We start from the raw sequence: 27,793 nt of genomic DNA, 5'->3' as shown, positions 1-27,793 counted from the left end.
TCAAGTTGAAACCACCCAACAACTCTTTTCTCCAATTTGTATCCCTTTTGTTATTCTGGCTTGCAATTCAAACTTGATGCAGTATCTCCTAAGTTTGGCAACGTGCAATGGATCATTGGATTTTATAGTCAGCATCCTTCAAAAAGCACTAGCTTTAGCTCTTTAAAACTTTAGAAAGTTGAACTTCAATACAACGAAATTTTAGCATAGATATGAATGTGAAAGAAATCTCAGTGGTATGGAACTTCAGTGTACTCCTGAATGATTTAAAACTAAAGCGAACCTTTTAACCAAAGGGCATCCTATAATCTTTGGATTATCAAAAGATTAAATACGACTTGTGTTTTAATATGACTGATGCATGATTATAAGAAGATGAACCTAAACACAACGAAACTTAGTGTGGATATCAATGTGGAAGAAATCTCAATAGCATTGAACTTTTGTTTAGACATTTTTGTGGAAACGATTTCTTCTAATTTGTATGCATCCTTTGATTCAGGAGAAGACGATTCATCTTCTGAGATGTTTTGGTATTCAGAAAAATGATTGCAATCAAATTCAAAACATTCATCTACTTTCTGTTGGGGTGCATTATTTTCTGAAGCAGCTACCGGCATCAGTTGTTAGTAATTATGCCATGGTGCTACTTAAGCTTGTAGAAAACGCTGTGGACCATTCAATGGCCCAGGTAAGAACTTGAATCTGGTAATTTCGTTTGATTCCTTCTGTAGAAAATGCAATGAGGTTGACCAATAAGCTGAAAATTTTGAGAGAGAGTTGAAGATATTTTCAGTAGATGGTTGTAATGAATCCATTTGCAGTACATGAATTACAGGTTGCTTGGATTCAAATTATGTGAGTGTGGACCTCCAAGAGAATTTTGTCATGCTATCTTGAGTGATGTGCTGGAGGTACATAATATGCATTATTTTCATTTTGCACTGGCAGGCCCATTTAAGTGGAATGATTTACTGCCTAGGATTGTCATTTTGAAAGCCAAATGCTGCTTTTCTATTTTAGGATCTTTGTTTTGTTGATGTCATGTAAAGCGGATGATACAATCCTTTTTTTATTTCTAAATTCTTTCCTTTCTAAATGCTTTAAGTAATTTAGTGCTTGCAAATCTATAAATCTGAGAGAGATGATTCAATGATTCAGTTTTCTTCATGTTGTTGCTTCAAAAGAATCTTGTTATAGATATTTAATATTTATGGCTATCATTGTATACTAAGGTTTCTTATCTGTGTAAACCAAGCCAACATTTTACCTGCTGAAGGATAAATTGGATCATTTTGGATTCCCATTTCCAAGTTCCATATATGTTATTGTGCTTAAAGTGTTACTTGCATAGGCTAAATAAATGGTGACGGAGCTCACACTTGGCTGCGTTTTTTGGCCTATTATATGGAATACATTAATGGTAGAGTGAAGGCTTGCTCTAAATTAATAGTTCCTTATTGATGGTGTATTACTTCTACCTCACATATGCAGTTATGTTGGGTCACCATGTAGGTCAAATGAGAAACACCTTTTAAAATAATAGCAAAAAGTAATAAATCTATACGAAATAGATTAAAGTACAGCAAGGTACCATTGTGAAATACCAGTTCCATAGTACATATTCCAATAACAATATGCAAACAAGTGAACATATCTATGTTACCGGGTTCTCCTGAATCATGCCCTGTCCTTGTATGGGCTCAAAATGGGGCTGATTGAAATCAGGAGTGGATGGAGTTTTTTATTTTAAAATATGTTAATTTTTTTTTCTGGCTTTTGGACATATATGGTTGTGGGTATGACCCAGGTTCTACTAGGGTTTTCCTTGAGAACCTAGCTGGAGGTAGTTCTTTATTTTAAAAAATGTTAAAATATTGCTTTTCTTGTTTTGTTTTTTGGCCTCTCTAGCAGCAGGTATGGCCTTGCCTAAGGTCCGCTTTGAGAATCCCCTTCACCCTAAAGTGAGGGCTTATAACATATTTTGCCTCATTTCACAAATACAAATGAGCAAAAATGCATTTTTGCCTCTAAGCTGCCATTGTTGATTTTTGAAGGTTGTTGTATTTATCTGTAAAGGTGAAGGATACACGAGTGAAAGAACTATGCCATTATGAGAGAAAGAGCTGCACAAGAGGATTTATCCATCAAAGGGTGAACGGATCTTGTAATTTTTTTCAAGTTTTATATAAAAAATTGTTTTAAACATATAATTTTAAAACCTTTTATGTATAATATAGGGGTTATAATGCTTTTTTTTATTTTTTTATTTTTTAAAGTTGTAGGTTTGTAATTTTGTAATTTTTTTGTTTTCTTGTATTGATACAAGATGGCTGGTAGTTCTAGTTCAGTTATTGGCCCACCTACAAAGAACTCATTTGAAATTGATGCAATGTCACCTCTTTGATGACATACAACTATGATTGGACAACTTCTTGTTGGTTGAGGTTATCATTGGGAATGAATATAAGAGCTTGCATGGTTGAGTAAAAGCTCACTTTTGCATTGTTCTCAACTTAGGAAAAAGACTTTGTCTAGGGCCAAATGTAAAAGAGCTGCCAAAGCAACAAATATTGTGATACATCAAAGAACAAGAGGACACCTACATGGCAAGTAGTAAAGCAAACAATAGATCCTCTTTATAAGAAAGCATTGCAGAAATATTTTAGTGGCTTAACATAACTAGTTGGCTGACATCCTTTCATGCCACCATCATCTCCTGAGAAGAGAATAGCTCTCTTTTTTCCCATAGAAAAGGATCACTAGAAAAGGCCTTCAAGAATGAGGCAAGGGAGGTTGTAGATGAGAGCATTGCTCATTGCATTTATAGCAATGGGCTTCCTTTTCAACCTTGCTAGATCACCATATTGGTGAGTTATGGTGATAGCAACTACCAATGCATCAATTGATTATAATAACCTTGGGTTTGAAAAGATGCACACCACCTTATTTGCCAAAGAAAAAGCTTCCGTAGAGACAACATTGAGAGCAATCAAGATTGCATGGCTTGAAACAAGAGTGTCCATCTCTAATGGATGTAAAGTAAACCACCAATTAATGTCATTGTATTGTACCCTAAAGGGGTGATGTTTGTGAAGGCAATTGATTATGAGGGGCAAGTGAAGGATGCAACTTTCATTTCCAATTTTCTCGTACTATCCATTGGGATGGTGGGCCTTGAAAATGTTGCCCAAGTCATAATGGACAACAGTAAAAATTATAGGGCAGCAGATTCAATGGTGGAGGGTACATATGGACATATTTTTTGGACACCATGTGTATTCCACTTGTTGAACTTGATATTGCAAAAGATTTGCTCAGAGACTGAGTGGGTGAAATAAATATACATGGAGGCCAAGGGTATTCAAATGCTTTTGACAAGTCATCATATATCACAAGTCATCTTTACGAGCTCCAATTTGGAGTTGTTGAAGGTGATTTTATTTTTATTTGATATTTTTAGTATATTATTATTTTTAAATTTAATTTTTTTGCTAAGTTGCTTCTTTCTAATTATTTACACTTTGGTACATTACCAAGACTTGATTTACATCACCTACAATCTTGAGATGACTTGTCAATGTGTGAGTGTGATGTCCCATCTATGACCTAATAATGATTAGCAATTAAGTGATCAAGGGTGGCAGCCTTGATAGCATCCTCAATTAGTTAGAAGTTAGAAGATAACAATTTGTACATAGTACTAATAGTTAGTTGTAGATTTATATCAATTGTAGCATAGAGACATTGTGGAAAATTGTCTTATTACATAAGATTTCACGATTTTCTTATCAAGCTTCCAACCAAAGCATAGAAGATAAGATGTAATGAAGAAACTCTAACAACAAATTCTGTGGGAGTTCAGCTGTAGCTGCAAATAATCATGGAGTATGCTATTATCACGTGGAACTTAAAGATGGTGGATCTCAGCGATTAATATATTGGTTGCAATTTAATGTATCTCAGCAAACTGATATTAATAACAGCATCATAAATTATGTGAAAGCAACAAATAATATGTAAAGGTGGCCATCCATATGACAACAATCTCCATAATAACTAAAGCAGTGATTCTCACGATGGCAGCACATGAGGGAAGGAGATAAACCAATGATATGGCAAAGCAATGATAACAATTGGAATAAACAGTAAACAATGGTATCTCAGCATCATTATGAAATCCAGTGCCAGTGATGATTAATATACAAGTCAGTGATGATATTAGATACATATCGTAGCATCTATTCATGAAGAAATCTTATGTGCATCGATCATATATCACTATCACCCCTAAGAGAAGATAATGGAGTTAGCAAGTAACATGATCAAACAATCATCATAATCCTCCACCAATTATTATCACTACGGAAGAAGCAGATCGCTATGTGTCGGTTGAAAATTTTTTGTACACCTGGGAAGGCGTGCAAAATTATGGTTTCAGCCATAGTGTGTGAGTTAAAAACTCTCCTAATTCTAAGGGAAGGCTCCCCCTTTCCTACTTCTAACTATTACAAATTAACTACAACTTATAAATGCTAATTTAACTTGGATGGAACAAGCATCCTTTTCTCTTTTTTAGAAAGATGATATTCTTTTCTCTTTTTTTCAGAAAAGAAACTACAACTTAGAGTAACAAATTCAAAAAGTTTCAGAAAATTTCAGCAATTACAAAAATGCTTATACAATAGAGAGTGGAGTTTCCATGAAAGCACAAAGTCTTCCGTGGATTCCCCGGGATGGGAAAATAGAAACAGAAGCCCAATGTCTTCAACTCTTCTACTATCCTATCAACCTTTTAAGATGATTATTATGGTAACAACGTACAATATACAACAGCTCAAAGTCTGTCAATATGATGCACTTCTAAACTGTAATAGACAAGAGCAATTACAAGCACAAAGCCTTGTAGCTTTTCTCTATCATAAACACTTAACTATACTAATTTAACCCTCACTATTTGCAGCACAAAGTCTGCAAGAGATTAGCTTAAAGCTCTTTCCAACAACCTTACTAGAATCTCAAGTATATGCAGAAAAATATATCACTGTTGTTGTCGGGAATAATCATTATGTTATGTTGTTGCATTATGTTATGGTGTCGTCGGTAATTATGGGTTACGGCAGTCAGTTAGTCTTCCCGAAGGGCAATTGGACACGATGGTTGGTCGCACCCCTTCGGGTATTATATATTGCATACCTTTCCTTCGAAGTAGCATCATGATAGTTGTATCTGGGTGTAATGTTATAAGCACTTGATGTACATAGACGGTTGAATTAATACAGAGACTGGTTCTTAAATATATTCTCATTATGTTCTGTGCATTTACTTTCCGCATTTAAACGTTTACCCATATGTGGCAAACATCTGGTGCCGTTGCCTAGACATACTCGGGAAAGGAAGGAGCGGATGGCATACAGACACGATGGGCCTACTCGTTGGTGGGATCAACCCAGAGGCCGACGACGCACAAACGAAGCTCTACGACGGAGAAGACACTGCAATGAGGGAATTCTCAATCCTGCTTTAGGTGGCCATCGAGACCTACGTCCGAAGAGAGGCCACGGAGGCTGAAGTCCCAACAAGTGCCGTGTGGACCACACTGGAAGTTAGCTCCGCAGTGAATCGGTTGATGAACCACCTCCCCCGGTTGCTTGCACAGGCATCACTGGCACAACGAACCCGCCTGGAGGAGATTGCCCGTGAGGAGCGACGCCAACAGGTCCTCCAACAGTACGAAGAAAACAATCGTCATTGGGACGTAGAGCGTGATGGCAAGAGGCGAAGGGGAAATTGAACCTTGTAATAATCCCGACACAATGTTGACATAAATTGTGGCCAAAAGGGAAAATAATAAAAGTTTTTTTTGTGTACATGGTGTGTGCTTGCTATGTAGTAATGTACAGAAGTGATTTATGCCCAATATACTAAATGAGGACAAAAATAAAAAGATACAAAGTGACGAATGGGAAGTGGCACAAAGAGCGTTGAATCTCAGACAACAAATAGAACAAAGGCGTAGGCTAAGGCAGCTAGCCAAGGGACGACTGGCCGAGGGGTTGCTCGAAGGGAACCCAGGAGGTGTCACGGAGGTTGCGGAGGCAGAGATAGACAGAGAGAATTACACTCTCTACTCTGTCGTAAGGTTGCCCGAAGAGAACCTAGGAGTCACGGAGGGTACCGAAAGAGAACTCTATAGTTCACCAGAATACCACCGTAGGGTAAGAAGTCGCAAAGAGTTGGTGGAACAAACAAGGCGAAGTCTAAACCTGATCGACGCTACCAGAGACCTACTAAAGGTTTTGTCCATTTCAGAGGACAACCAGAGGGAGACAACCAACCGGAGGGAGATGATCGAAGGTGACGGTATGGTCGATGGTGCCGGGGGAGCACAAGGGTACCGTACGGGAGGCAATTTGTTCGGTTTGGGGTCAGCAACCTCCTCCGGAGGACCCACGAGTGGAGGGTCAGGTGCAGGAGGCGGAGGCGGAGGATCACCAGGTACAAGCACACAAGGCACTGGAGGAGCAAGACCTAGCGGTGGGATGGCAAGTAAGCAGAAGCTGCCGAAGTTCAACGGCGACGGGAAGGAAGATCCCGTCCACCATTGTCGTACTTGCGAAACCATATGGTCAGCGATCGGTGTTACCGACTAAGACGAATGGGTAACACAATTTCCAACAACCTTAAGGGGAGTGGGCATCGACTGGTACTCCGATATGGATAAGGCCAAAGTCAGCACATGGCCCAACCTGAAGAAGGAGTTCGAGATAGAGTTCCGCCTCCTTAGAGACGACAATGAAATAGTAGCTGAAATCTATGGCACAAAGCAGAACAAGAACGAGACGGTCCGAGCCTATAGTCGGCGGCTCAAGGAACTGTTGGGGAAAATGGAGAGTCAACCAGCGGATGGGTTGAAAAAGAGTTGGTTCGTGGAGGGACTGGAACACTCCCTCCGGAAGACGATGAAAATTGTTCCACCAACCTCTTACGAAGATGCGTATAATAGAGCGATGGATCTTGAGAGCGAGACCAAGACATCTAAGAAGAAAAAGAAGAAGGATAGCTCGTCCGAGGATGATTACTCTTCCGAGGCAAGCAGCAACTGAGGATGATGAGGATGATGAAAGAGCTGAAGGTTATGAAGGGAGGTCAGAGCAAGACCGACGAAGGGGAGCTTTGGTACACGGAATGTAAGACAGACGGCCACACGAAAGGCTCCTGCCCAAAGAAAGCCTATTGTGATATATGCCAGTTGATGGGGCATCCCACTAGGGAATGCCCCTACAACATGAAAACACGAAACCAACAAGTATTGCTTACGCAGGAACAACCAACTACATTGAGCGGTACCGACAGCTCCGAGGCGAACAACAATGCAACATCTGGAGGCTACCGAGATAACTAGTGGGGAGGACGAAACAACAATAACAACAATAACAATACAAGGAGCCGGATCCAATACGACTCCAAAGGCTGACCGATGATACAATGTAGAGCGTGAAGCCAGTGGGGGCACTTCGCCCGAGACTGCTCGAAGGGAGAGGCCACACAATATTTGTGCAAATGGTGTGGACCAGGAGACCACAAAGATGCCACTTGCCTGAAGTCCGGTGTCAACTTGCTCAATATTGAGGAAACCAAAGAAGAGGAAGTGCAGGCCGTAACTCGCGCCCAAGCTAGACAAGCAACGTGCCTAGACCCGGAGACGGAGAAGCGAAGGGTACGGGAAGCACGGGAAGAAATTGAGAAAGAGTTACGAGAGAGGGCGAAGGGTACGATGGGTACTTCCAGCCGACTGGAGGCGGAGGAGGCTATACTAAATCAAATTTTAAAACTGGAGGTGCCTGTGAAGGTACACGATCTCCTCCAGACGGTGCCTCAATTACGAACGGCGTTTTTGAATAATCTCTCCCAACCACGCACCAATACCAACCACCGCACGGATGTTCCTGGGGGGTTTGCAATAGACCCCATGTTGCTGGCAGTTAACACTGAAAGGAACCCGACCATTGTGGAGATGGGTATCCATGGCACCATTCTAACCGATACCATCGTCGATGGTGGATCGGGAGTGAATGTTCTTCCAGAAAAAACCTGGCAGAAGCTGGGGAAGCCGACGTTGTGGCCACCTAGATTCAATCTACTGGTAGCAGATCAACATGGAGTCAAACCCATCAGGACACTGATGGGCCAGCAAGTTACCATCAGGGCGCAACCCTTCATACTGGACTTCGTGGTAATCCCACTAAAGAAAAAAGGGTATGATGCGATCTTAGGGAGAGGGTGGCAGCCAAGGCCACCCACAACTGGAAGAAGAACACTCTGTCTATGGAGAATGGAGGAAGGAAGTTTATCATAGACCTTGGGACGTAGTTGGTTAGTGAGAAACTGGCATCATCTTCGGAATCGGAGGGTGAAGGAGAAGGCGACCTGAGGAACGAAGGACGGGGTTGCAGGGAGCCCAATGACGAAGGGATTCTCAAAGTAGGAGAGTGCTCCGAGGATGAGAGGGCGTCATTGAACGGGCTCTTCCACTGGCAGATGAAGGATTACGAAATGTTCCAGAGCTACAAGCTCGAAGTAGAGGAACCAACGCAAGTAACAGAGGAGGTGTACCTGCCGGACTATTGGAAGGGAGACGCCTGTGTGAGTGACACCACCCCACACCAGTTCTTGAAGGAAGAACCCATTAGGTATCAAGAGGTAAAATTGAAGGAGACAAACCTTGGTGACGCAGATAATCCCAAGATCATTCGTGTCGGCAACGATTGGAACCCTGTGTGGAAGGCCGTAGCCTTCAAAATCTTTATTCTTCTTCTTCTTCTTATGTACGGGAAGGAGACCGCGGTCCCTGTAGAATTTATGGTTCCAGTTCTTCGGATGGCCATTGAAAATAGACTTGCCATCAACGGGTCCAAATTGAAACCCTACCACGAGAAGCGCACAGGGGACCCAAGAGGCCGGAAGGACACCCGAGAGTCCGGAGGGGGACCCGAGAGGCACAAGACCAAAGCGGGAGACTCTTGGGCGAGGCAAACCGAGAAGGATGAAGGGTGATCCCAGAGGCACGGGACTCGAGCCAAAGACTCTCTGGACAATTAGATTAGGAAAATAAATTGAAAAAAAAAAAAAAAAAAAAAGAAAAAAAAAAAATTGAAAAAATAAATAAATGAATAAATATATATATTTTTGCAAGTGGTGGTGGGACCACCGTATGGTGCACCATTGTCGACGAAGGTCACCGGCCTATGAGGGCGGAACTCGGCGGGTATTCATCCATCGTACGACCTTCCCAGTCACCGTACGGGAGACCAATCACCGTACGACACCAAGCTTCGGGTGACCTCAGTCGCCGTACGACTCAGCCACCGTACGGGTTCACTCCACCGTACGACATACCACTCCATCGTACGATAGATAACCTCTGTACGGGCTCGGGACATTACTGTCCGTAGGCCTGAAGGAGCACGGCGGCGACGGTTTAAAAGAGGGTGAAAGGAAAAATAAAAGCATTGATAGGGATAAATGGTGCTGATGGCATGTGAAAAAAAAAACAAAAACAAAAAAAACGACTACCAGATTGAAAAATCATTCGATGGAGTCTGAAGTTGGGATGCTGAAAAAAATTAGAGTGGAGAAGAAGGTTTTTGGCATCTTCAAATATCACAAAAATGACGTGCGCCTCGACCTCGCTGGGGCGCTGCCCCAGACCATGCTGGGGGCACTGCCCCCAGACCCCCAGTTTATTTTTGAGCTACAATACACTTTTTGAGTTGGGCGAAGGGCATCCGAGAAGTCACGGTAAGTGTTGGGGTTGTTCCGTACTGTGAGAAAGAAGTCTGAAGCTAAGCATTGGCGGGGAAGCCATAAGCCGTAGAGGGAGACGAATTTGGAGGTTGCGAACAAATAGAGTTTGAGGGAAGGCATTGTAAGAACGCGCAGTCGTACGGCACTAGGGAGTTATTCAGTTTAGTTATCAGCCTTTGGGGAGTGTGATGGAGGATTTGAGGCGTCTCGTAGCCTTTGTGCCAGAGGGTTGTGGCCACTTCTAGGCATGAATGGTACGCTTTGAGGAACTCAGAGTATGTCTTGACTAGACGTGAGGTTGCCTTGGTGGATGCATAAAGGGCTCGGGAGGAGCTAACCACCAGGTTGGAGGCAGTAGTAGCGTGAGACTTAGCTCAGCGTACCCAGGAGTTTGATGCCGAGAGGGCAACGCGGGTGGCTATCAAGGACAAATTGGCAAGGGAGACAGTATCATTTGAGTAGCAGTTGGTGGAGGCTGAAAAGCGTGTTTTGCAGACAAGTTTGGTTTAGGCACAGGAGGGCTGTGATGTCAAGGAAAAAAGAACTCCTTGCGGAAGCAACAATGGTGAAATCCGCACTTGAGCATCAGATGGTAGCAGAAAAGGGTTTTCAGGCAAGGACGCAGCAGGTGTATGAGTTCCGGGCTCGACTGGCATCAGCAATTCCTACATCTTCTTCATCGGCGGTGCAACTACCTCCTTTAGGGACGCCCCCTCAACCCCCTTCTTCTTCTATACCTTGATTCTGTTTAGTGTATGAACCTCATCTCTCATTTGTATTAAGTCGTCCGGAGACGACTTCTTTTCTTTGGGGGGATGATGTTGTCAGGAATAATCATTATGTAATGTTGTCGCATTATGTTATGGTATCGTCGGTAATTATGGGTTACGACAGTCAGTTAGTCTTCCCGAATGGCAGTTGGATGCGACGGTTGGTCGCACCCCTTCAGGTATTATATATTGCATACCTTTCCTTCGAAGTAGCATCATGATAGTCGTATCCGGGTGTAATGTTATAAGCACTTGATGTACATAGACGGTTGAATAAATATAGACAGTGGTCCTTAAATATATTCTCATTATGTTCTGTGCATTTACTTTATGCATTTAAACGTTTACCCGTATGTGGCAAACAATTGTGGCATAAGAACACAATGAATATATCAACAAAGTATCAACACAAAGTTCGAAAAATTAAATGTCCTTATATTGCTTGAGAGTCAAATTGACAAGTATAAAACACAAAGTTTTTATCATTGTAAATTTCTGCTGAGTTTTTCTTGCTTGCTAAAAAGATTCATATTACATAGAGCACCCTCCAATATATAAGAGAGGGGCCAAGACCAAAAAGTGGGAGAAGTCCAACTAACTAAGACTTATTCCAGAACTAACTATGACTTATTCCAAATTACAGTCCTACTGTCTTTTGACTTGTAATTTGTTGATAGGTAATTACAAGTTACAAGAATACAAGTAATGTGACTACTTGCAATTACAATTTTTGGCATTACATGTAATTTGTCAAAGGGAAATTACAAATGCATAATCGAAACTAATCTAAGTGTTCGAGACACGACTTTATTTACATCATCCTCTGTCTAAGAGGTCTTCATGTTGTTGGCACTTGTAGTATTCAAGATCGGTGAGGGTATTTGTCTAGGAACATCAACTTGCATCATTGGACCATGAATGGTAATGACAGTGACATCATGAAGATCAACCACCGAACTTGAAGATAATAAACATTCTTTATTGGCCACTGTGATAGTGAAAGTCATTGCTTTTTGTCACATAGCACTACTTTTTGTCAATGTCTTTCGCTTCGACATTTATCACTGCCAGAATGCATTGTAACAATGCATTCCTCTACTGCATTACTTCTTCATTTGTCAAGTTCTCTTGCATTGATATTTTGACCCTCTCTATGCATATGACATCGTACTCTTTTCAATTTACATCACTATTGTCATCAACATATGACAACATTGGCTTTTGTTCACTATCTTTACATGCATTGAGACCCCTTGCGATCGGGTCTTGGAAACTTGATTGCAAGTAACCAAAGTGTGTCTCCTTGTAGTCGGGTCAAGTATTGATTTTTAAAGGAAAGACATGGGAATGAGAGTTTGTAGGTCAGGTCTTAAGACCTGATTGCATGTGTAGTTGCAATTATAGGTACTTGCAATGTAGGTCTAGAGATCCGATTTTAGATAGAGAATGACAAAACTCATGTTATTTGTCAAGAAAAACAAGCTACTAGCTTGGAATTGGGTTTAGGAAGGTAATTTGCAAGTGACTTAATTTCCTTTTAAAGCAAACTTTACTTGTAATGGGGTTTCTAAGACCCGATTGCAAGTGCATAAATACTTTACATAAAAACAAGTTAAGTTGTAATCAGGTTTCTAAGACCCAATTGCAAGTAAAGACAACTTGTAATCGGGTTTCTAAGACTCGATTGCGAGTAAAGACAACTTGTAATTGGGTTTCTAATACCTGATTGCAAGTAAAGACAAATGACTTGCAATTTGAATAAAAAGCCCCTACTTGCAGAGAGGAACTCACAACCCGATTTTAAACAAAAAGCTAAGAAAACAAAAACTAAGGGCGATAAAAACTTGGACTAAGATGACAAACACACTGTAATGTCCCTACTAGTTAGAGATCATTAACCTGCAAAATAGATTGTTAGAACATAACAAACATATATATACATATATAAGTAATCCAAATTGCAATCTAACTTCAATGCTCAATTAACATAATCATAATTCTCATCTAAAAAAAAAGGATACAATGCCATACGTGAGTATGTCCTTAGGCGGCCGTGAGGCTCACCTTCTTGGAACCCCTTGGTCCCAAGCCCTCTAGGAAATCGAAGATGAATTCGAATCCTGCCTTGGGTGTAACCTCTTACACCCAAGCCCTCCAAGGAAGACCCTTGCCTTTCCTTGCCTTGGGTGATGCCTTCATCATCCAAGTCCTCAGAGGGAATCAACCCGACCTTTGAGTCTTGTCTTGGGTATAACCTCTTACACCCCAGCCAGCCAAGGAAGACCCTTGCCTTTCCTTGTCTTGGGTGATGCCTCCATCATCCAAGTCCTCAAAGGGGATTGACCCGATCCTTCTCTTCTTGGTTGAGTTTTAGTCAACCAAGCCATATATTTGCATAACATTTTTAGTTCATAAACTATCCTTTGTGTTAACATGAATTCTTAATGTATTCTTTAATATATATATATATATATATATATATATATATCAATATGATTTTCCATCCTTTACATATGCAATATATTTCTTAAAATACCTTGTATTCATAATCCTTTAATATGCAAACTTATGTATACAACATTTACAAGATTATATCTTATCCCTATTTTTATGGCTAGTGAATACTATACATTAAGATGTGTATAAATATTCACTAGACCATCATTATCATTACCTATCAATGGACTTTACCCATTACCCATTGTTCATTAACTAATATTAACTAATATTAATGAGCCTTTACCCTTAATACCACCTATTAATATTAGTAATAAGAACCTATCATATACTATACCTATTATTTAATAGAGGGAGGAATTCTTACCTTGAAGTCTGATTACCTTCTTCCTTTTTCCTGCAGTCCGCTCCCTACCTTCCCCCTTCCCTTGCGGTGGCTGTGTCCCTTTAAAGCCTTGTGAAGGGCTGTGACCCTCCACGATCCCCTTCCCTCCCTGTCTGTTTGCAGCGTCTCTTTTTCTTCTCCTCCCTCACCCCCCTTTATTTCTAATTCCAAACTCTATTAATATGTGTCTCATTTATCTTTTAAGAGACACGTCTTATTAAAAAAGAAATCTCTTTGAGAAGAGACATTACTTAATAGCCATCATTCCATTTGCAACACATTAATCATTTTGTTTGATATAGATCGCACCACTTCAAAATATTTACGGTTTATGTTTTGACCAAGTTATACACTTACCACTTGAATTCTTCTGTCCAGGTCCTTCTTGTGAATGAGTTTTGCCCACGTCTACTGTATTCTCATTATACTTCCTTTAACAAATCGCTAACTTATAAAACAATTCCTTATTATTTATATTTTGTATGGCAATCGATATTGTGGTTTTATTATAACTTGTTGTAATCTTGGACCATGAATCGCTTAGATAAATTTAAACCAATCGCTGCATGGATATTGATGTTTTGTGTATGGGCCTCATAATACGATCGTCATTCCAGAACTGATTATTTAGAAAACATAATCTCTGAATTTTCTTTGATCACTTACTCTGATAATTACGTAGCTTGTTTATAGAATCAGTCCTACTTAGTTGACATCGACTTCTTCCAATTAGTGCTACTGTGGCCATGGTTTTGTTAGTTATGAATAATACATAAATATCTATCTTCAGAATATTATCATTAATGAATATTAATTAAATAATAATATTAATTAATAAACAAGTATTTAATAATTTCAATTAATCATTCATTAATAAATATTATATTAATCAGTAATAATTATTTCATTTAGGTTTTATATATATAATGATTAGAGAGGGGACATGACACAAGGAGGGGTCATGACACACACCCACTAAAGATTTGACATAGACAAATACATTTAAACCTCGTGAAACATGCCTTAGAGAAGAAAACTACAAATTTTGAGTAAAAATTTGTCTTATTTTTTGAAAATTCAAAAATTGAGACAACACTATGTTCATCATGAAGCAACAAGGGAGGCAATCCATTCCATTATTCTCAAACCTGATCATGCAAAGACAACATATTATCCTTGCGGTGGAAGAAGGATCAACAGATTGATTTTTATACTATTCCTTAAGCAAATCCAATCAGCAAGTGATCAGTCAGTAGGATTAAAATTAACTAATTACAAGTAACACAAACAAATCATTAAATAGTGATTATACTTGAGCAGTGATTTGACATACAAATTGATTTGTGCCAATAACCAATATTCATGGAATGGTGCGATTAGAACAAGTAACTAAATTCATGTACAAGTGCAATTAGACAATAATAATTACTTATGAAGCGATATGATAAAGGAAAGCTATTACTATTTCCAAATCAAAGGATGCAACCATTAGATACCAAAGATATTTAAAGAGGATCAATACTCATTCCAAGGAATCATAGGATTTGTATTTTATTTCTTGTATCCAGATTGGCTCTATTGAGCATCAGCCCTTGGGTATCAAATTGGTTGCATATTTCCAGTGATGAATCAGAAAAAGCATCTCATATTTGCATGTTTATACAGACCAAATTAGATACAAGAATATCGCAGCTTTGCTTCATTGATGAGGAGGATCACAGCGAGCATCATATCGATATATTAGAAAGAGCAGAGATCATTCCATATTGCAGATTGGATCATATTACCAGTGCAGATCAGAGATCATCCTTGCACAATTATCATCGACCATATCAGGGACAGCAGTGATACTCTATATTGATTGCACAATTCAGTATCAGATATATAGATCAAGATCATCCTGCATACATCTAATTGTTGAATCAGAGATAGCAGAGATATTTGTTCTTATATCATTATATTATAAGTTATAACAATTGTGAATTATAATCTATCATTCTTGCATTAATATCAATCATCATCATCTTAAGAGATTTTTGGAAAGAAGTCCCTTGCAATTGATTTACAAGTCAATTGTTTGCTTATTCCCTAAGTAATACCATAAGGAGACATTATATTGGTATCAAAGCATCACATTTCGTGGTTTTATTGCATTGTTCTTAAAAGGGGACATTACAGTGGCATCAGAGCATTGCATTTTGTGGTTATATTGCATTGTTTCTAAAACATGACATTATAGTGGTATCAGAGCTAATGGTCCTGGCAGCCAGTGGGAAAACCTTTTAAAAGAGCAGAAGATGGGGATAATTCAATGGTTGGTACAATTATAGATTGAATCCATCCATGGCACAATATAAAAACACTTAAGAGAGATTGACTCAATTGTTGGGCATACTAAAACAAGTGAACGGAAATGGCAACAAAGGAGGTAATAAAAATCAATCCATCAACATTCAAACTCCAACTAGACGTATGTCTACAGCAAGCTCAAGGCCAATAGTAACAACGTTCCATCTAATGAAGAACACCGAGAAGTCAATGAACCCACGATTGATCTACAAGATCAATTTCGACAAGATTGGATTAATGGGGGATCACAACATGATATGTCTCTAAGAGACCACATAGACTTGAGAATAAAGTACTTATTTAAAGGTCATAGAAATCATCACTTTGAACTAAGGAGAAACATTGGGAAGCATGAGTAGGAGATGAATGATTATGGTTCAAAAATTGTATCAAGAGTTTCACACACACACTCATTAATCCAAAAATCCCAACAAGTGTCATTAAAAGCCTTGAAGGTTGTTACACCAAAGGAAGAAAGTGTAAAGGGTTTGACAACTGCCAACTATGAAGCATTAGCAAAGGTGAATCATCAAGCATTACAAGAAGCAAGCATACAAAAGGAAGAAATAGTTTTCGGCACCTCTAAAGGGATAGAAGCAGTTGATTCTTCATGTGTCTCTTCTATCACAAATAAAGGAAGTAATGAGGATTGTGAAAGGAGCCTTACACCATCTCAAGGATCATGCATTGCAGATGATATGGTAGTATGTGAATCTAGGGATCATAGTTCAGACTTTGTGGAACTGCTTAGTGACGAGGACGTCACCCAAGATTACCTTTCACCTCTTGAAGAGCACATGGCAGTCCCTAACAAATCAATGGTTGAGGATGAGAAGGTTAACATTTCTAATGACAGTGAATCAAAAGTTGCATTGTGTGTCAAATCTAATCATCTCGAGGAAGATAAACAAAGAATTGTAAAGGTATGGAGAAATGAAATACCAAAGATAGTAAGCAAGGATAACTTTCAGATTGTTAATAACCCTTCGTTTGAGGTCAAAGCTATTATTTTTTATGATAATCTTCTTTTTGAATGGAATGAAGAAGCTATTTTGGAATCCTATAGAATTGAAGATTCACACAAAACTTGGGACCCTGGTGCAATTCCTATCAATGAAGTGTGGAAACAAGCTTGGAGTAGTGAGACGAACCCTAGCTTGGAGTAGTGAGACAAACCCTAGCAATGCTATTAGTAATCCCTCTCAAATTGTTGTCCTCGATTTCAGCACGGCCAAAATCGTGAGGCAACCCTACGAAACTGGTCTGTTTCGTACCTTATGGTCTCCGGGAGAGCTTAACCGACTTGGTCGGTTAGTTCGTTTTGTCCTTTGCTTTCCCTTTTTATTGTTTTTCTTGTTCTTTTAGTTTGCAGTCTTAGCCTGCAGTTCGGATTTTAAAGTCCGAACTGCAGGGTCCTTTTTGCTAAAAACACATTGGACTTTAAAGTCCGATGTGTATTTGTAGGTTTCCTTAACTGCAGTTCGGACTTTGTATGTGGTCTTAGCTTGCAGTTCGGACTTTAAAGTCCGAACTGCAGTTTGTTTTAGCCTGCAGTTCGGATTTTAAAGTCTGAACTGCAGGTGATTTGTTCTAAGTTGCATGTCGGACTTTAAAGTCCGATGTGCAAGTGTCCCTAGTTGCACATCGGACTTTAAAGCCCGACATGCAACTGCGAGTTGCATTAAATAGCGCATTTATTGATTGATTAGGGTTTGTTAAATGCTTTATAAAGTTAATTTTTGCGTTTTAATCTTCGTTTTGGTCTGTCTTGCGCGCCCCCTCCTCTGTTTTCTTCCTCGCAACTCGGATTTTCTTCATCGTGACTCAGGCGGATCTCTCCTTGTCGGATTTTTGCATCTCCTTTGTTGCGAGGTAGGGTTTTTGTTTTCTTTTCGGTTTTCTTTTTGTCTTCCGTTTCGTGTGTTGTTTTCTTTTTTTCGGATTTCTCTCCGGAGGGCAATCGGATTTTGAAATCCGATTGTCTCCCTTGCTCCAGAGGACAATCGGATTTCAAAACCCGATTGCCCTCCAGAGCCCCTCTGTTATGCTGCATACCAGATTTTAAAATCCAGCGTGCAGCTGAGGATTAATCCCTCCGCATATCGGATTTTAAATTCCGATATGAGGGATCTTAGCCTTCGCATATCGGACTTTAAAATCCGATATGCGGATGGGAGTAGGTCGGCATGTCGGGTTTTAAAACCCGACATGTCGACCAGTTATCCTTCCCCTTTTAAAGCACATCGGACTTTAAAATCAGATGTGCCTTTAATCTTTTCAAGATTGCATGTGTTGATAACCTTTCACAAGATTGCACATTGGACTTTAAAGTCCGATGTGCAGATCAAGGTGTTTTTATTGCACTTCGGACTTTAAAGTCCGATGTGCAATTTTTGTTTTCAAAAGAGTAGATCGGACTTTTTTCCTCGACCTGCTGTTTTTGGTAGTTTTACTCCAAAGCCTGTTTTGAGTCCCGTTTTTCGATCTGTTTGAGAAAAATTGAATTTGATAATGATGAATAGCTAATCATCAGTGTTGAATGCAATCATTGTGCACGAATGTCAAAGCTCTCTCACAACAAACCCGAGTCTTCCTCAGGACAACCTTCTCCAAGTAAAGCATCATCAAAAAAGATGAAATACAAGTACGATAGGTACTTGAATCTGTACCCAGAGAGTTCAGTGGACTCAAATATTAAGGAGATCAGAGACACCGAAATTGGGCATGTTGATATGCAAGAATTTGTTGACCGGGTTCAAAGGGCTCCTACACGTCTAACCAGTTTAATCAAATTTGAGCTGCATAAGTATGCATCTTTCCCAGTTGCGGCTCATGATCCTGAATTTGTACTGGCAGTTTCTGATCACTTTGATCCAAGCACAAGGCAAGTGAAAGATGAAGATCAGAATGTCATCATGACTCTAGACAGTGTATTCTTCAATAGTGTCTTTACAGGTTCATCAGTTGAAGAAGTAGCTGATATTTCTCAAGAGAGTGCTCAAGAGTACTACCAGAAACATGAGGATAAATGCAAAAAAGTGATCAATACTGTTTATCTCTCTACTACAAGAACTTCCCTCACCTCACGATGGCCTAAGTCTTTCCACAGGAGTGATTTTAATGAGGAATATAACGACATGGTCACCATGTTATCCAAAGTGAGGATTAAAGGATTCTCATTATTTTCAAAGCTGGATGTCTTATTACATAAATATAATCAGAAAAGGGGCCGCAAGAATTGATTGGGGAGAACAGATCAGTGATGCGCTTTGTGCTCGATTGAAGAAGGTCAAGGTAACATTGAAGTTTTACATGACCTCATACCTAGTTTATGCAGCTGCTTCAATGAGGCAATATCCAGGCTTGTCTACTAGGGGTGACAGAAGAGTGGTGCCCGTTTGGGAGTACTATGACCAGCTGACAATCAAGAATCAAGGTAATCATTACAAAAGGGTTAATGGCGCCTTCTTTGCTGTATGGAAGTGCATTTTTGATAAAGGCCTGCAGAAGAGAAGAATATCAGAGGCCGCTTACAGCAGGGTGTCTCATTTTGGGTGTGTATTTCTACAGTTTCCCACATTCACCTATATTCGAATTGGATGTTTCTCAGGTGAGCCCTTCATTCTTCCAAGGTTCCCTTCAGACAAAATCGTCCTTATGGAGCTGTGCAGACAACTGATTAATGTGCATGAGAAACAATCACAAGCACATAAAACTGGGCTGAAATTCCTAGAGTCAATTGGCAGGTATTTAGTGCTAACCAACCCCAAGGCCAAAAATATGGAGGAGGAAATGCAGTGGAATACCATGAGAAGATTCAAGGCCCGAACCGATTTTGATTTTCGGGGTATAAAGAACAAATTCAAAAGGACTTATACTCATGTTTATAGGTTTGAGGATGTTTGGGCAGATTGTCAGAATGAGGAGGATATAAGAAGGATGGATTTCAATCGCCTTACTCTAGAACAAATTGAAAATTTGGATTTAGCTAAGATCCCAAAGACCATGGAAGACACAGATGATATAGTGGACCCTGTTTATTACGAGAAGAAGATTGCTGACTCCCCAATTCCACTTGTGCAATGGTCAAAGAAAGAAAGCAAATCTATTACTCAAAGGATTTCTCCTATTTTAGCGAACACCAATGCTTGGTTACTAAAACGGAACCTTAGGATGAAACAGCTTCCCACTAGTTCAGGAAATGATGAAAATAGTGATGGGCCATTGGGCAAGACAGCAACGGCTGAAACAAGAACAAAGAGCAGCGCAGACTCACAAACACTATCCTCAGCTCTTGTGATACAATCGAAAGGTAAAGGACCCAAAATCAAATTTACAATTAAAGGGTCGAAGAAGGGTGAGTCATCATCCGCATCACAGGAAGTAGTGGCGAAGGAACCAGAACAACCGCTTGCTAGTGAAGTTGGAAAAGGAAAGGAGGTTGAAGAAGGTGAAATTCTTCAACAAGAGGAAGTACAGGTAGAGGAAGTATCACATCCATCTGAAGTTGATGCCCCGATTACTTCATAGGTAATCGTCCATTCTATTGACTCTGACTCTGACTCTGACTCTGACCAAGAAGATGAAGATTTTCAAGAAGATGGAGATCTAAGTATGGGTATGACGCAATCAGAGACCGTTGGTCAGTTTTTTACAATAACCAACTTCTCTAATTTAGATGATATCCCTTCATCTACTTTTGAATCCACCATGATGGATTTTAATGAGACCTTGCAAGATGCACTTACAAAACAGGTTTCAATAGATCTACCCGTCACTACTACCACCACCACGGCAATTCCTCCATTGGTAAGTGCTGAAGTTACCTTCACAGCACCCTCTACTCTTCCATCTATAACTAAAGAGGTAGCAGCAACAAATGTTTCATTGGATGCCTCAATATCAGCACCATCAGTAACACTCACAACTGCACCAAGTTCTAGTCTCCCTGCTTCCGAAGCTTTAACTCCAAGTCAGCAAGAAGCTACTACTCCATCAGCTAATCTGGAACTACTCCCCTGGATGGAAGTAGTGGCCCCCAAAAGGAAAAACAGGTGATATCCCGAGATGAGTTTGACTTTGAACTTTTAGTTCCCCCAAAGCCTAAGGGAACAAAAAAGCCAAAGACGGTATCTTGAGTGGTAATAGACCCAGCTTCCAAGAGAAAATACGCAGAAGTTATGGTGCCATCATCAGACAAGGACAAAGGCAACATACAATCTGAAGACTATACCATGCAGGTTGTAGAGCTCGGGGTGGAAACACATGAGACTGTGAAATTAGATTCTCAGACAGCCCTTAATTCTTTATTGAGAAGATTGGATCAAGAGAAAAATGTCTTGAAGCAGAAGTGTGAACAACTGACCAACGTTCTTCTAAAGGTCACACATTCTTCTCAAGAGATAGAGCCTTTAGGATCTTCAATAGATATCGAAGCTCTCAAGAAGATTGAACAGGTGGGAGCTAAAGGGCGAGTAATGGATGAGTGGATTTCAAGGCTAAGGTCAGAAGGCTCTCATCTTCTGAGCTCAACAGTGGAACTATTGTCTGATTATGAAGTAATCCAGAGTTGGATGCAAGGACTCAAAACCTCTTTATCACAAGAGATTGAGGAGGTTGTGAAAAGTACTACCTTGTGGAGCAAAATGGAGGACTTCAGGATAGATGTCCTGGTTGAGAATAAGGTAATTCCCACAAGGGAAAAGTACATTCAAATCTTGTCTTTATTGTCTCATAAACAAGAGACAATGAAGTTAATGATTGCAGAGCTGGACCGGGAGAAGAAAGAAGGTGACAACGAGGTTGACCTTATTTTTTCTAAAGTTGGTGATCTCCCTTGCTATTTATATGATAGTGATCAAAATCTCGTCACTGCTGAAGTTGTCATGCAAGAATTCCTTTCTTTGATGGATCAATGCATAGGACAAGATTTCTCTCTTGATACATTTGATAAACTATTAGAAATCCAGGTCAGCTTCGAAGTCCTCGCATCCATGTTGAAGGATGTAAAAAAGAAACAGGTGGAGATTCAAGATGCAATGTCCCGCATCCAAATCATCACAAGTTCTACCTTGATGCCAAACGAAGCAGAAATGAAAGCGATCTTTGCTAAATTCGAAGATTTCCAGAAATCCAATGAAGAGGGGAATCAAGAATGAAGTTCCCCCTCCCTGCATCCTTTCTTCATGCAGCCGCACTGATAAATGTTGTCAATTTTTGTGCAGCTGCACGTTTTCTTTATGTAGTAGTTGTAGTAAAATGGGACTGTGCAGTTGAATAAGTCAACTATGCCCACCGTTTTCTCAACTTCTTTTCCTATATAAGGAGGACCTTTTTGTAAATATTTTATCTTTTTCAGGCTTAGCAAAACTCTACTGATTTTTTATCCCAACTAAGACTTTGGGCTTTTTGTGGTGAAAATCCTATCAAACGAATAAAGAAAATAGTTTTGTTGATTACAAACTTTGTGTTGTATCAAGAAACTCATTTATCTAATTTGATGTTCCTATGTCCAGTGAATCTATATTATCTTTACTTCTTTGATCTTTAAGATATTGCTATGTGGTTAGAGAGCTCTCAAATCTTGCAAAGTAGACTTTGTGCTCTTAGCATACTTGAGAAATCTGCTGATAAATTAAGTAACTTGTGGTAAGCTTTGTATTGCTGCGGTTATTTGTAGTTTAATGGATTAGAAATCTATACTTGAGGACTTTGAGCTTTAAGCTAAGTTTCTAATTGTTTAATTTGTAGACTTTGTGCTGCTTAATAGTAACTCTTGGTGTAGTTTGTTAGATTAATAGTTCTTTTCTTTAAGTATCTGAAGAGGCAGAGAAATTGTAACTAGGTGAAGGGAGAATACATAAACTCTGAAAAAAGAGAGTTATATGCCCAACACCAACCCACAAATTTCATTTCTTATTAATTAGAGGAGAAATTTCATAGGGAACCTCCCCTTGATGAGAGGAGAGATTAATTTATTAGCATAGCGTTGTGTGAATTATATATTTTGTCATTAGTACGTTGGTGACAAAATATTCACCCAACAGCAATCAAAATACGAGAGATTGCAGTCCGGATCAAGTTAATAAAAAAGATTTTGTCCTTTCCCCTTCTGTATGGGTATGGGTTCATATATATACTTTGAAGGTGAGTTTTTAATATTTTGATCACGATTAAAAGATTTTCCATTTTTCTGTAGATTTATTTTGCTTCTTCACACCAACGCCGCTATTAGGTAGTGATGGGATAAAATTATATTGAAGTGAATTAAAATAAAACCTTTTATTGTTATGCTCAGATTGACCATTTATACACATTTTAGTCTCTGCCATGAAATACTTCTGATAACAACAAATATCTTGTATATATAATTGATTTATTTCATATGTTTTTTAATATATTTGATTGTAATACTTTTTATTTGGAAAAAATGATGTATTATGCCTCTGAAGATTTAGATAGCATTGTGAAGGTGTTTTTATCCGTTTCATTCAAATTTGTGCAGGTTATCACACAATATTCAGATCTAAAGGAGCATTTGATGGTTATGGATGTGTATGTGGACTTCATTCTTCAGAATAGCATGGTATGTTGACTTTTCCTTCCCAATTCAAATTTCCTATTTTGTCCTATGTAGATTATTCCATCCTAGCATGGTATGAGATTGATACCGATGCATCTGACCATGTGCTTGGAACCATTCCTTGCCAATTTGGCCATTTTATAGCTGACCACAATGGACATTAAGTCTCCAGTGAGAAAGCATCCTGGATATGATTGAGGGCTTTATGCTATTGTTCAAACATGTAAGCATTTGAAATACAACATACTGGGAAAGGCACCACTATTCACATGGATCACATTGTTCTAGATTGTGCAGATAAATAATAAATTTCAGCAGGAGAGAAACGAAGAAGCTCTTTATATCATCAATAGTTCTACTTGAACTACGAGCACAAGAAGGGATATGCGAATCCAATAGCAGATTTTTTTACCAGACCTTTGATCTAGGCTCACATTTTAGTGCTGAATACATGTGGACAAGAGATGAACAATTGGTTGGAATTGTACAAATCCTATTCTATCAGGAATTGCATAGCAAGCAGGATGAACTCATTTATCATTTGGGACACTTATCTGTAATGCAGGAGGCTCAGAACCAGATGCATGTAAATGGGAGTCTCAGTTTAGAAAGATTGCAAGTGTTCTTGGAGTTGAAAAGACTTGCAATGTCATTTTTTTTTTGGTTTGGTGACATCATTGATTTTTGAAAGTGAAGTACATCAAATCCTAAACCACCTATGCCATAACCAAGTTGAGTAACAAGAAACAAGGATTGTGTGCTCCTTTGCTGTTATTGTGCAAGCTTTCAGAATCAGATTCAATGGATCTACTTTCAGGTTTACCTAATACAAAGAATGATACAGATAGTATGTACATGGTAATTGATAAATTCTGGAAATATGATAATTCTTATGCCTTGCGTAAAGTCTATCTCTATCTTAGAAGTAATCTCGAATGTACCTATAGAATGCATGGATTCCTTTCAAATGATTAACTAAAATCATATCTGATACGGACTCAAGATTATTGATCTAATTCATGATTGTTTGATTTCGTCATCACTTGTTTCAGTGGTAGAACTTAGTATTTCGTATGTTTCCTATATTGAATAATTGAGCATTTGCAACTCCTATACTCTTTTTGTTAGGTTGGTGGCAAATCCTTGCATTAGTTTCTTACTTTTCATTATATATAAGTATATTTTCCTTTGTATTTTAGGTTTTGGTAGATCCTTGGTGCTGATATGGTTTTGGATCGGGTCAGGTTTGGGTGTTAGACAACTTGGGGTTTTGTCTAGGTTCTTGTGGTGGACCCCAAGGGAACTTGGGGCAGATCTAGTCGGACAGAAAGGCCACCCAAAAGTAAAAATAAAAGAAATATAATCTGTAGAAACATTTTTACAAACAAAAAAGTGCCAAATATATAATTTTGTCCTTAATTAATAAATTGTGAATATGGCATGTGTCTTGAAGGTTTGTTTGGTTTGAAAGGTCTTAATTTTCGCTTAGTGGTGCGGGCTTTGTCTATCGACCCTACTAGGGGCATTGCCCTCATATCCTCATGAGGGGTGCCACACTTCAACCCCATTAGGGTCTTCACTCGTAGACCTCCACTAGTTATTGGGATCTCTTGTCAAATAAGAAGCTTGATTACAATGATGGGGTGATAAGGAATTGAGATATGCATGTGATATGTTGTTTGAGGGGGTTGATTTCTCAATAAACCTTCTTCTTGCAAAACATACAAATGACACTCCCATGGATCAATTCAACTATGGCATAATACCAAGTGGTGTCATGGCCAAAAATGCAATGACTTCCACCTTTGATGTTGAGCCTAATGCAGAGCTAGATGCCATCGCATGCTAACATACAATATGTTCAAATACAAAAAGAAACTTAAGAAAACAATTATTTGAACACAAAAAATAAAATAAAAGTCACATCAAATGTTTTTTGAATGTAATTGAATAACAATAGTATTAAATAATTTAACCAAAATAATTTTTTTTGTCCCTAACCCATAAAATCTATGGATAGAAAAGAACCCAGCAATTTCATTGTTAAAAATTAGTGCAAATTAGCAATAAAAATAATTGAAATTGAATTCAAGGCATTTCAAATTGTAAATCATGTTTAGAAACCTAATATTGATTTTTTAGAAAGAATTTACATGCTTGGGAAAAAAGAAACAAAAAAAAAACCAAATAGGAAACATGAAATTCCTCAAATCTGTTCTATAGTCTCTCAAATTTGCTCAAGGACTGCTGCAAATTCAATGCGAGAAAGAGCTTTTGATGGGTGGGTTTAAATAGAAGAAAAAACAGCACTTTTTAATGTCAAACCCATGCTTTCATGTCCAAATAGTGTTTTCGTGAGTTCAACTATAATAATTTAGTATTTTAAAATATTTAAATTGATTGTAATCTATATTTTAATATTTTAAAATTTAATATCATAGATCTATGTGAGCTTTTAGAGTTTGTGTTGAGGTGACTGTTGTTGTATTGTGCACACCCTCCCCATCCCTAACAAGGTCTCCCTTCCTTTTTTGAACTTGCTAGCCATGTGAGAGAGAGAGAGAGAGAGAGAGAGAGAGAGAGAGAGAGAGAGCTCTGGGGTATATACACCAAAATTCTTACTGTTTCAAGGACTTCTTCAAATGCCGAGTCTTCTTTCCTAAGTTTGCTTTCTAAGGTTGGATTTTGCAACCACAAAAGGTTTGATAGGGGATATCAAAGTTCTTTCCTAGACCAACTAAGAGGCATTCCAAAATCAGCATTGATTGAAGCTCAAAATTAGGGATAGTCTTCATTCCCGAAGTGCCTCTCTTATTCACCCCAACCCTATGTAGCTCATCACTTCCTCCAAGCCAAGGGACCCTCGTAGACACAATGGTAGAGTAATACTCAAATCCTTCGGAGAATGAGTGAATGGTAAAATGATAATTGATCCTTGCCTTTTGTGTCCATGTAGGATGAAGAACGCAAAGAGGGTTTTGCGACGCTACCCTCTGGAGGATCCCCAAGATAGAACCAGAGAAAGAATTGCATGCCAACATCTTGAAGATGTCAGCGAGTGGAGCCAAAGACAAAGTAAGAAGGGCTGGATAAGCAAGGAGCCTTACCACCACCATTGGCAACAAGTTGAAAGCTAGGTAATGCAGAAACAGAAAAGAACAGTTGGAGATAACAAAAAATAAATTGTAAAAGTAATTGCTTTATTGTAAGATGACTACTTGTGGGCCCGGTTTAATGTAATTCAAAAGAGGGCCACAAGTTAGTTATTTCCCAGCTACCAGATTTACCCTTTTGTGCCTTATATCGAGTGAATTTTTGTCTTATAGTGGGATTAATTGAAAATAGTCGTAGGTAGTTAAAAAAGTGGTTGATCGTTGTTGAAGTCATTAACCAGAAAGCTGTCAGGACTCCTGGAAGGAAAAATAGAGCCATTGGATGGATGGAATACTGGCCATTGATTCAGAAGGTAAAACTTATAGAAGGCCAGTGCCTCTCTCATTATAAAAGGGTTGGAAGAGGTTAGAAGGATAGAAGATTAGATTTTAGAGGCTAGCAAGTTAGAAGTAGCTATAATTAGGAGTAGAAGTAGAATAGAATAGGATTGTTGGACATAAATTGTTGTAATAGCAGTTTGAACAAATGAATGAAGCCTTGAAGCATGGTGTTTTACCATTTGCCCTAACCTGTTTGGATGGTTTCTCTTCATTTGGTTAGTAAATGTTGAGTGATCTTAATGGTTAAGTGTGAGGGTATTTGATTTGATTTCAAGTTCATACCCATTGGAGGTTTGCTGAGTGTAAGTCTCTGTGCATGGTTAGTTTGAACCTATTATTGCTCTTAGTTCAACTGTGAGTGTTTTGGATTGCACTAGAATTGGGTATCCAGATGAATGTTCGTGGTTTGAAAATCTTTCATCTCCTTAGGAGCTTGCTTTATTCGTGTAGAGTTGTGAGTTTATTTTGGCTTAGTAGGAACTAGTTTATTCGAAATCTGTCTACCTATAGCACCAACCATTACTGTCATTGCCCCTAGGATCTTTAAACCCTATCCTTTTGCTTTTATTTCCCCAGTTTGAGAAGTAAATCATCTCTAGATAGCTATACTAGATGCAGGCCAGCTTGTAAAATGCATAAGTTGCTTTGTGTTTACCAACAATACACATTAACCACTGAGTTATTCTTAGCAAGTCAAGACCTGACAGTTGGAACCTTGAGGTTATCCCCTTTGATCAGTCTGAACAACATTACGGATTTCCTTGTTCAAGAGAGGATAGGATACACTTGACATTCTATTCTACGTTGAACAATAGTTCAAGCTTTTGCCATCGATAGAGTTGGCGCTAGAGGGAGGGCACATTAGGATTTTGCAGCAAGTTGAATCTATTACGCCCTTTTAAATGATATCCGAGATATGCTAGATCTTTGTTATATTGAAAAAACCAAA

The 27,793-nt window shown here is 38.9% G+C and overlaps 1 protein-coding gene across 5 annotated transcripts in view; it reads left to right on the top strand.

Annotated features, from left to right (window-relative positions):
• LOC131077967 (uncharacterized) overlaps positions 1–27,793 on the top strand; it is a 296,542-nt gene that overhangs the window by 71,857 nt on the left and 196,892 nt on the right. For 4 of the 5 annotated variants that reach the window (XM_058015579.2, XM_058015586.2, XM_058015601.2 and 1 more), the window contains 3 exons: positions 503–691; positions 825–914; positions 23,273–23,353. In XM_058015579.2, coding sequence (XP_057871562.1) covers positions 503–691; positions 825–914; positions 23,273–23,353 — 360 coding nt within the window. The remainder of the gene's footprint in view (positions 1–502; positions 692–824; positions 915–23,272; positions 23,354–27,793) is intronic. The other variant, XM_058015592.2, reaches the window with a different exon arrangement.

Source organism: Cryptomeria japonica, chromosome 6 (genome assembly GCF_030272615.1).
Source record: "Cryptomeria japonica chromosome 6, Sugi_1.0, whole genome shotgun sequence".
Lineage (NCBI taxonomy): Eukaryota > Viridiplantae > Streptophyta > Pinopsida > Cupressales > Cupressaceae > Cryptomeria > Cryptomeria japonica.
Note: the sequence above shows the minus strand (reverse complement) of the source record. Positions and strands in the feature narration are given on the sequence as shown.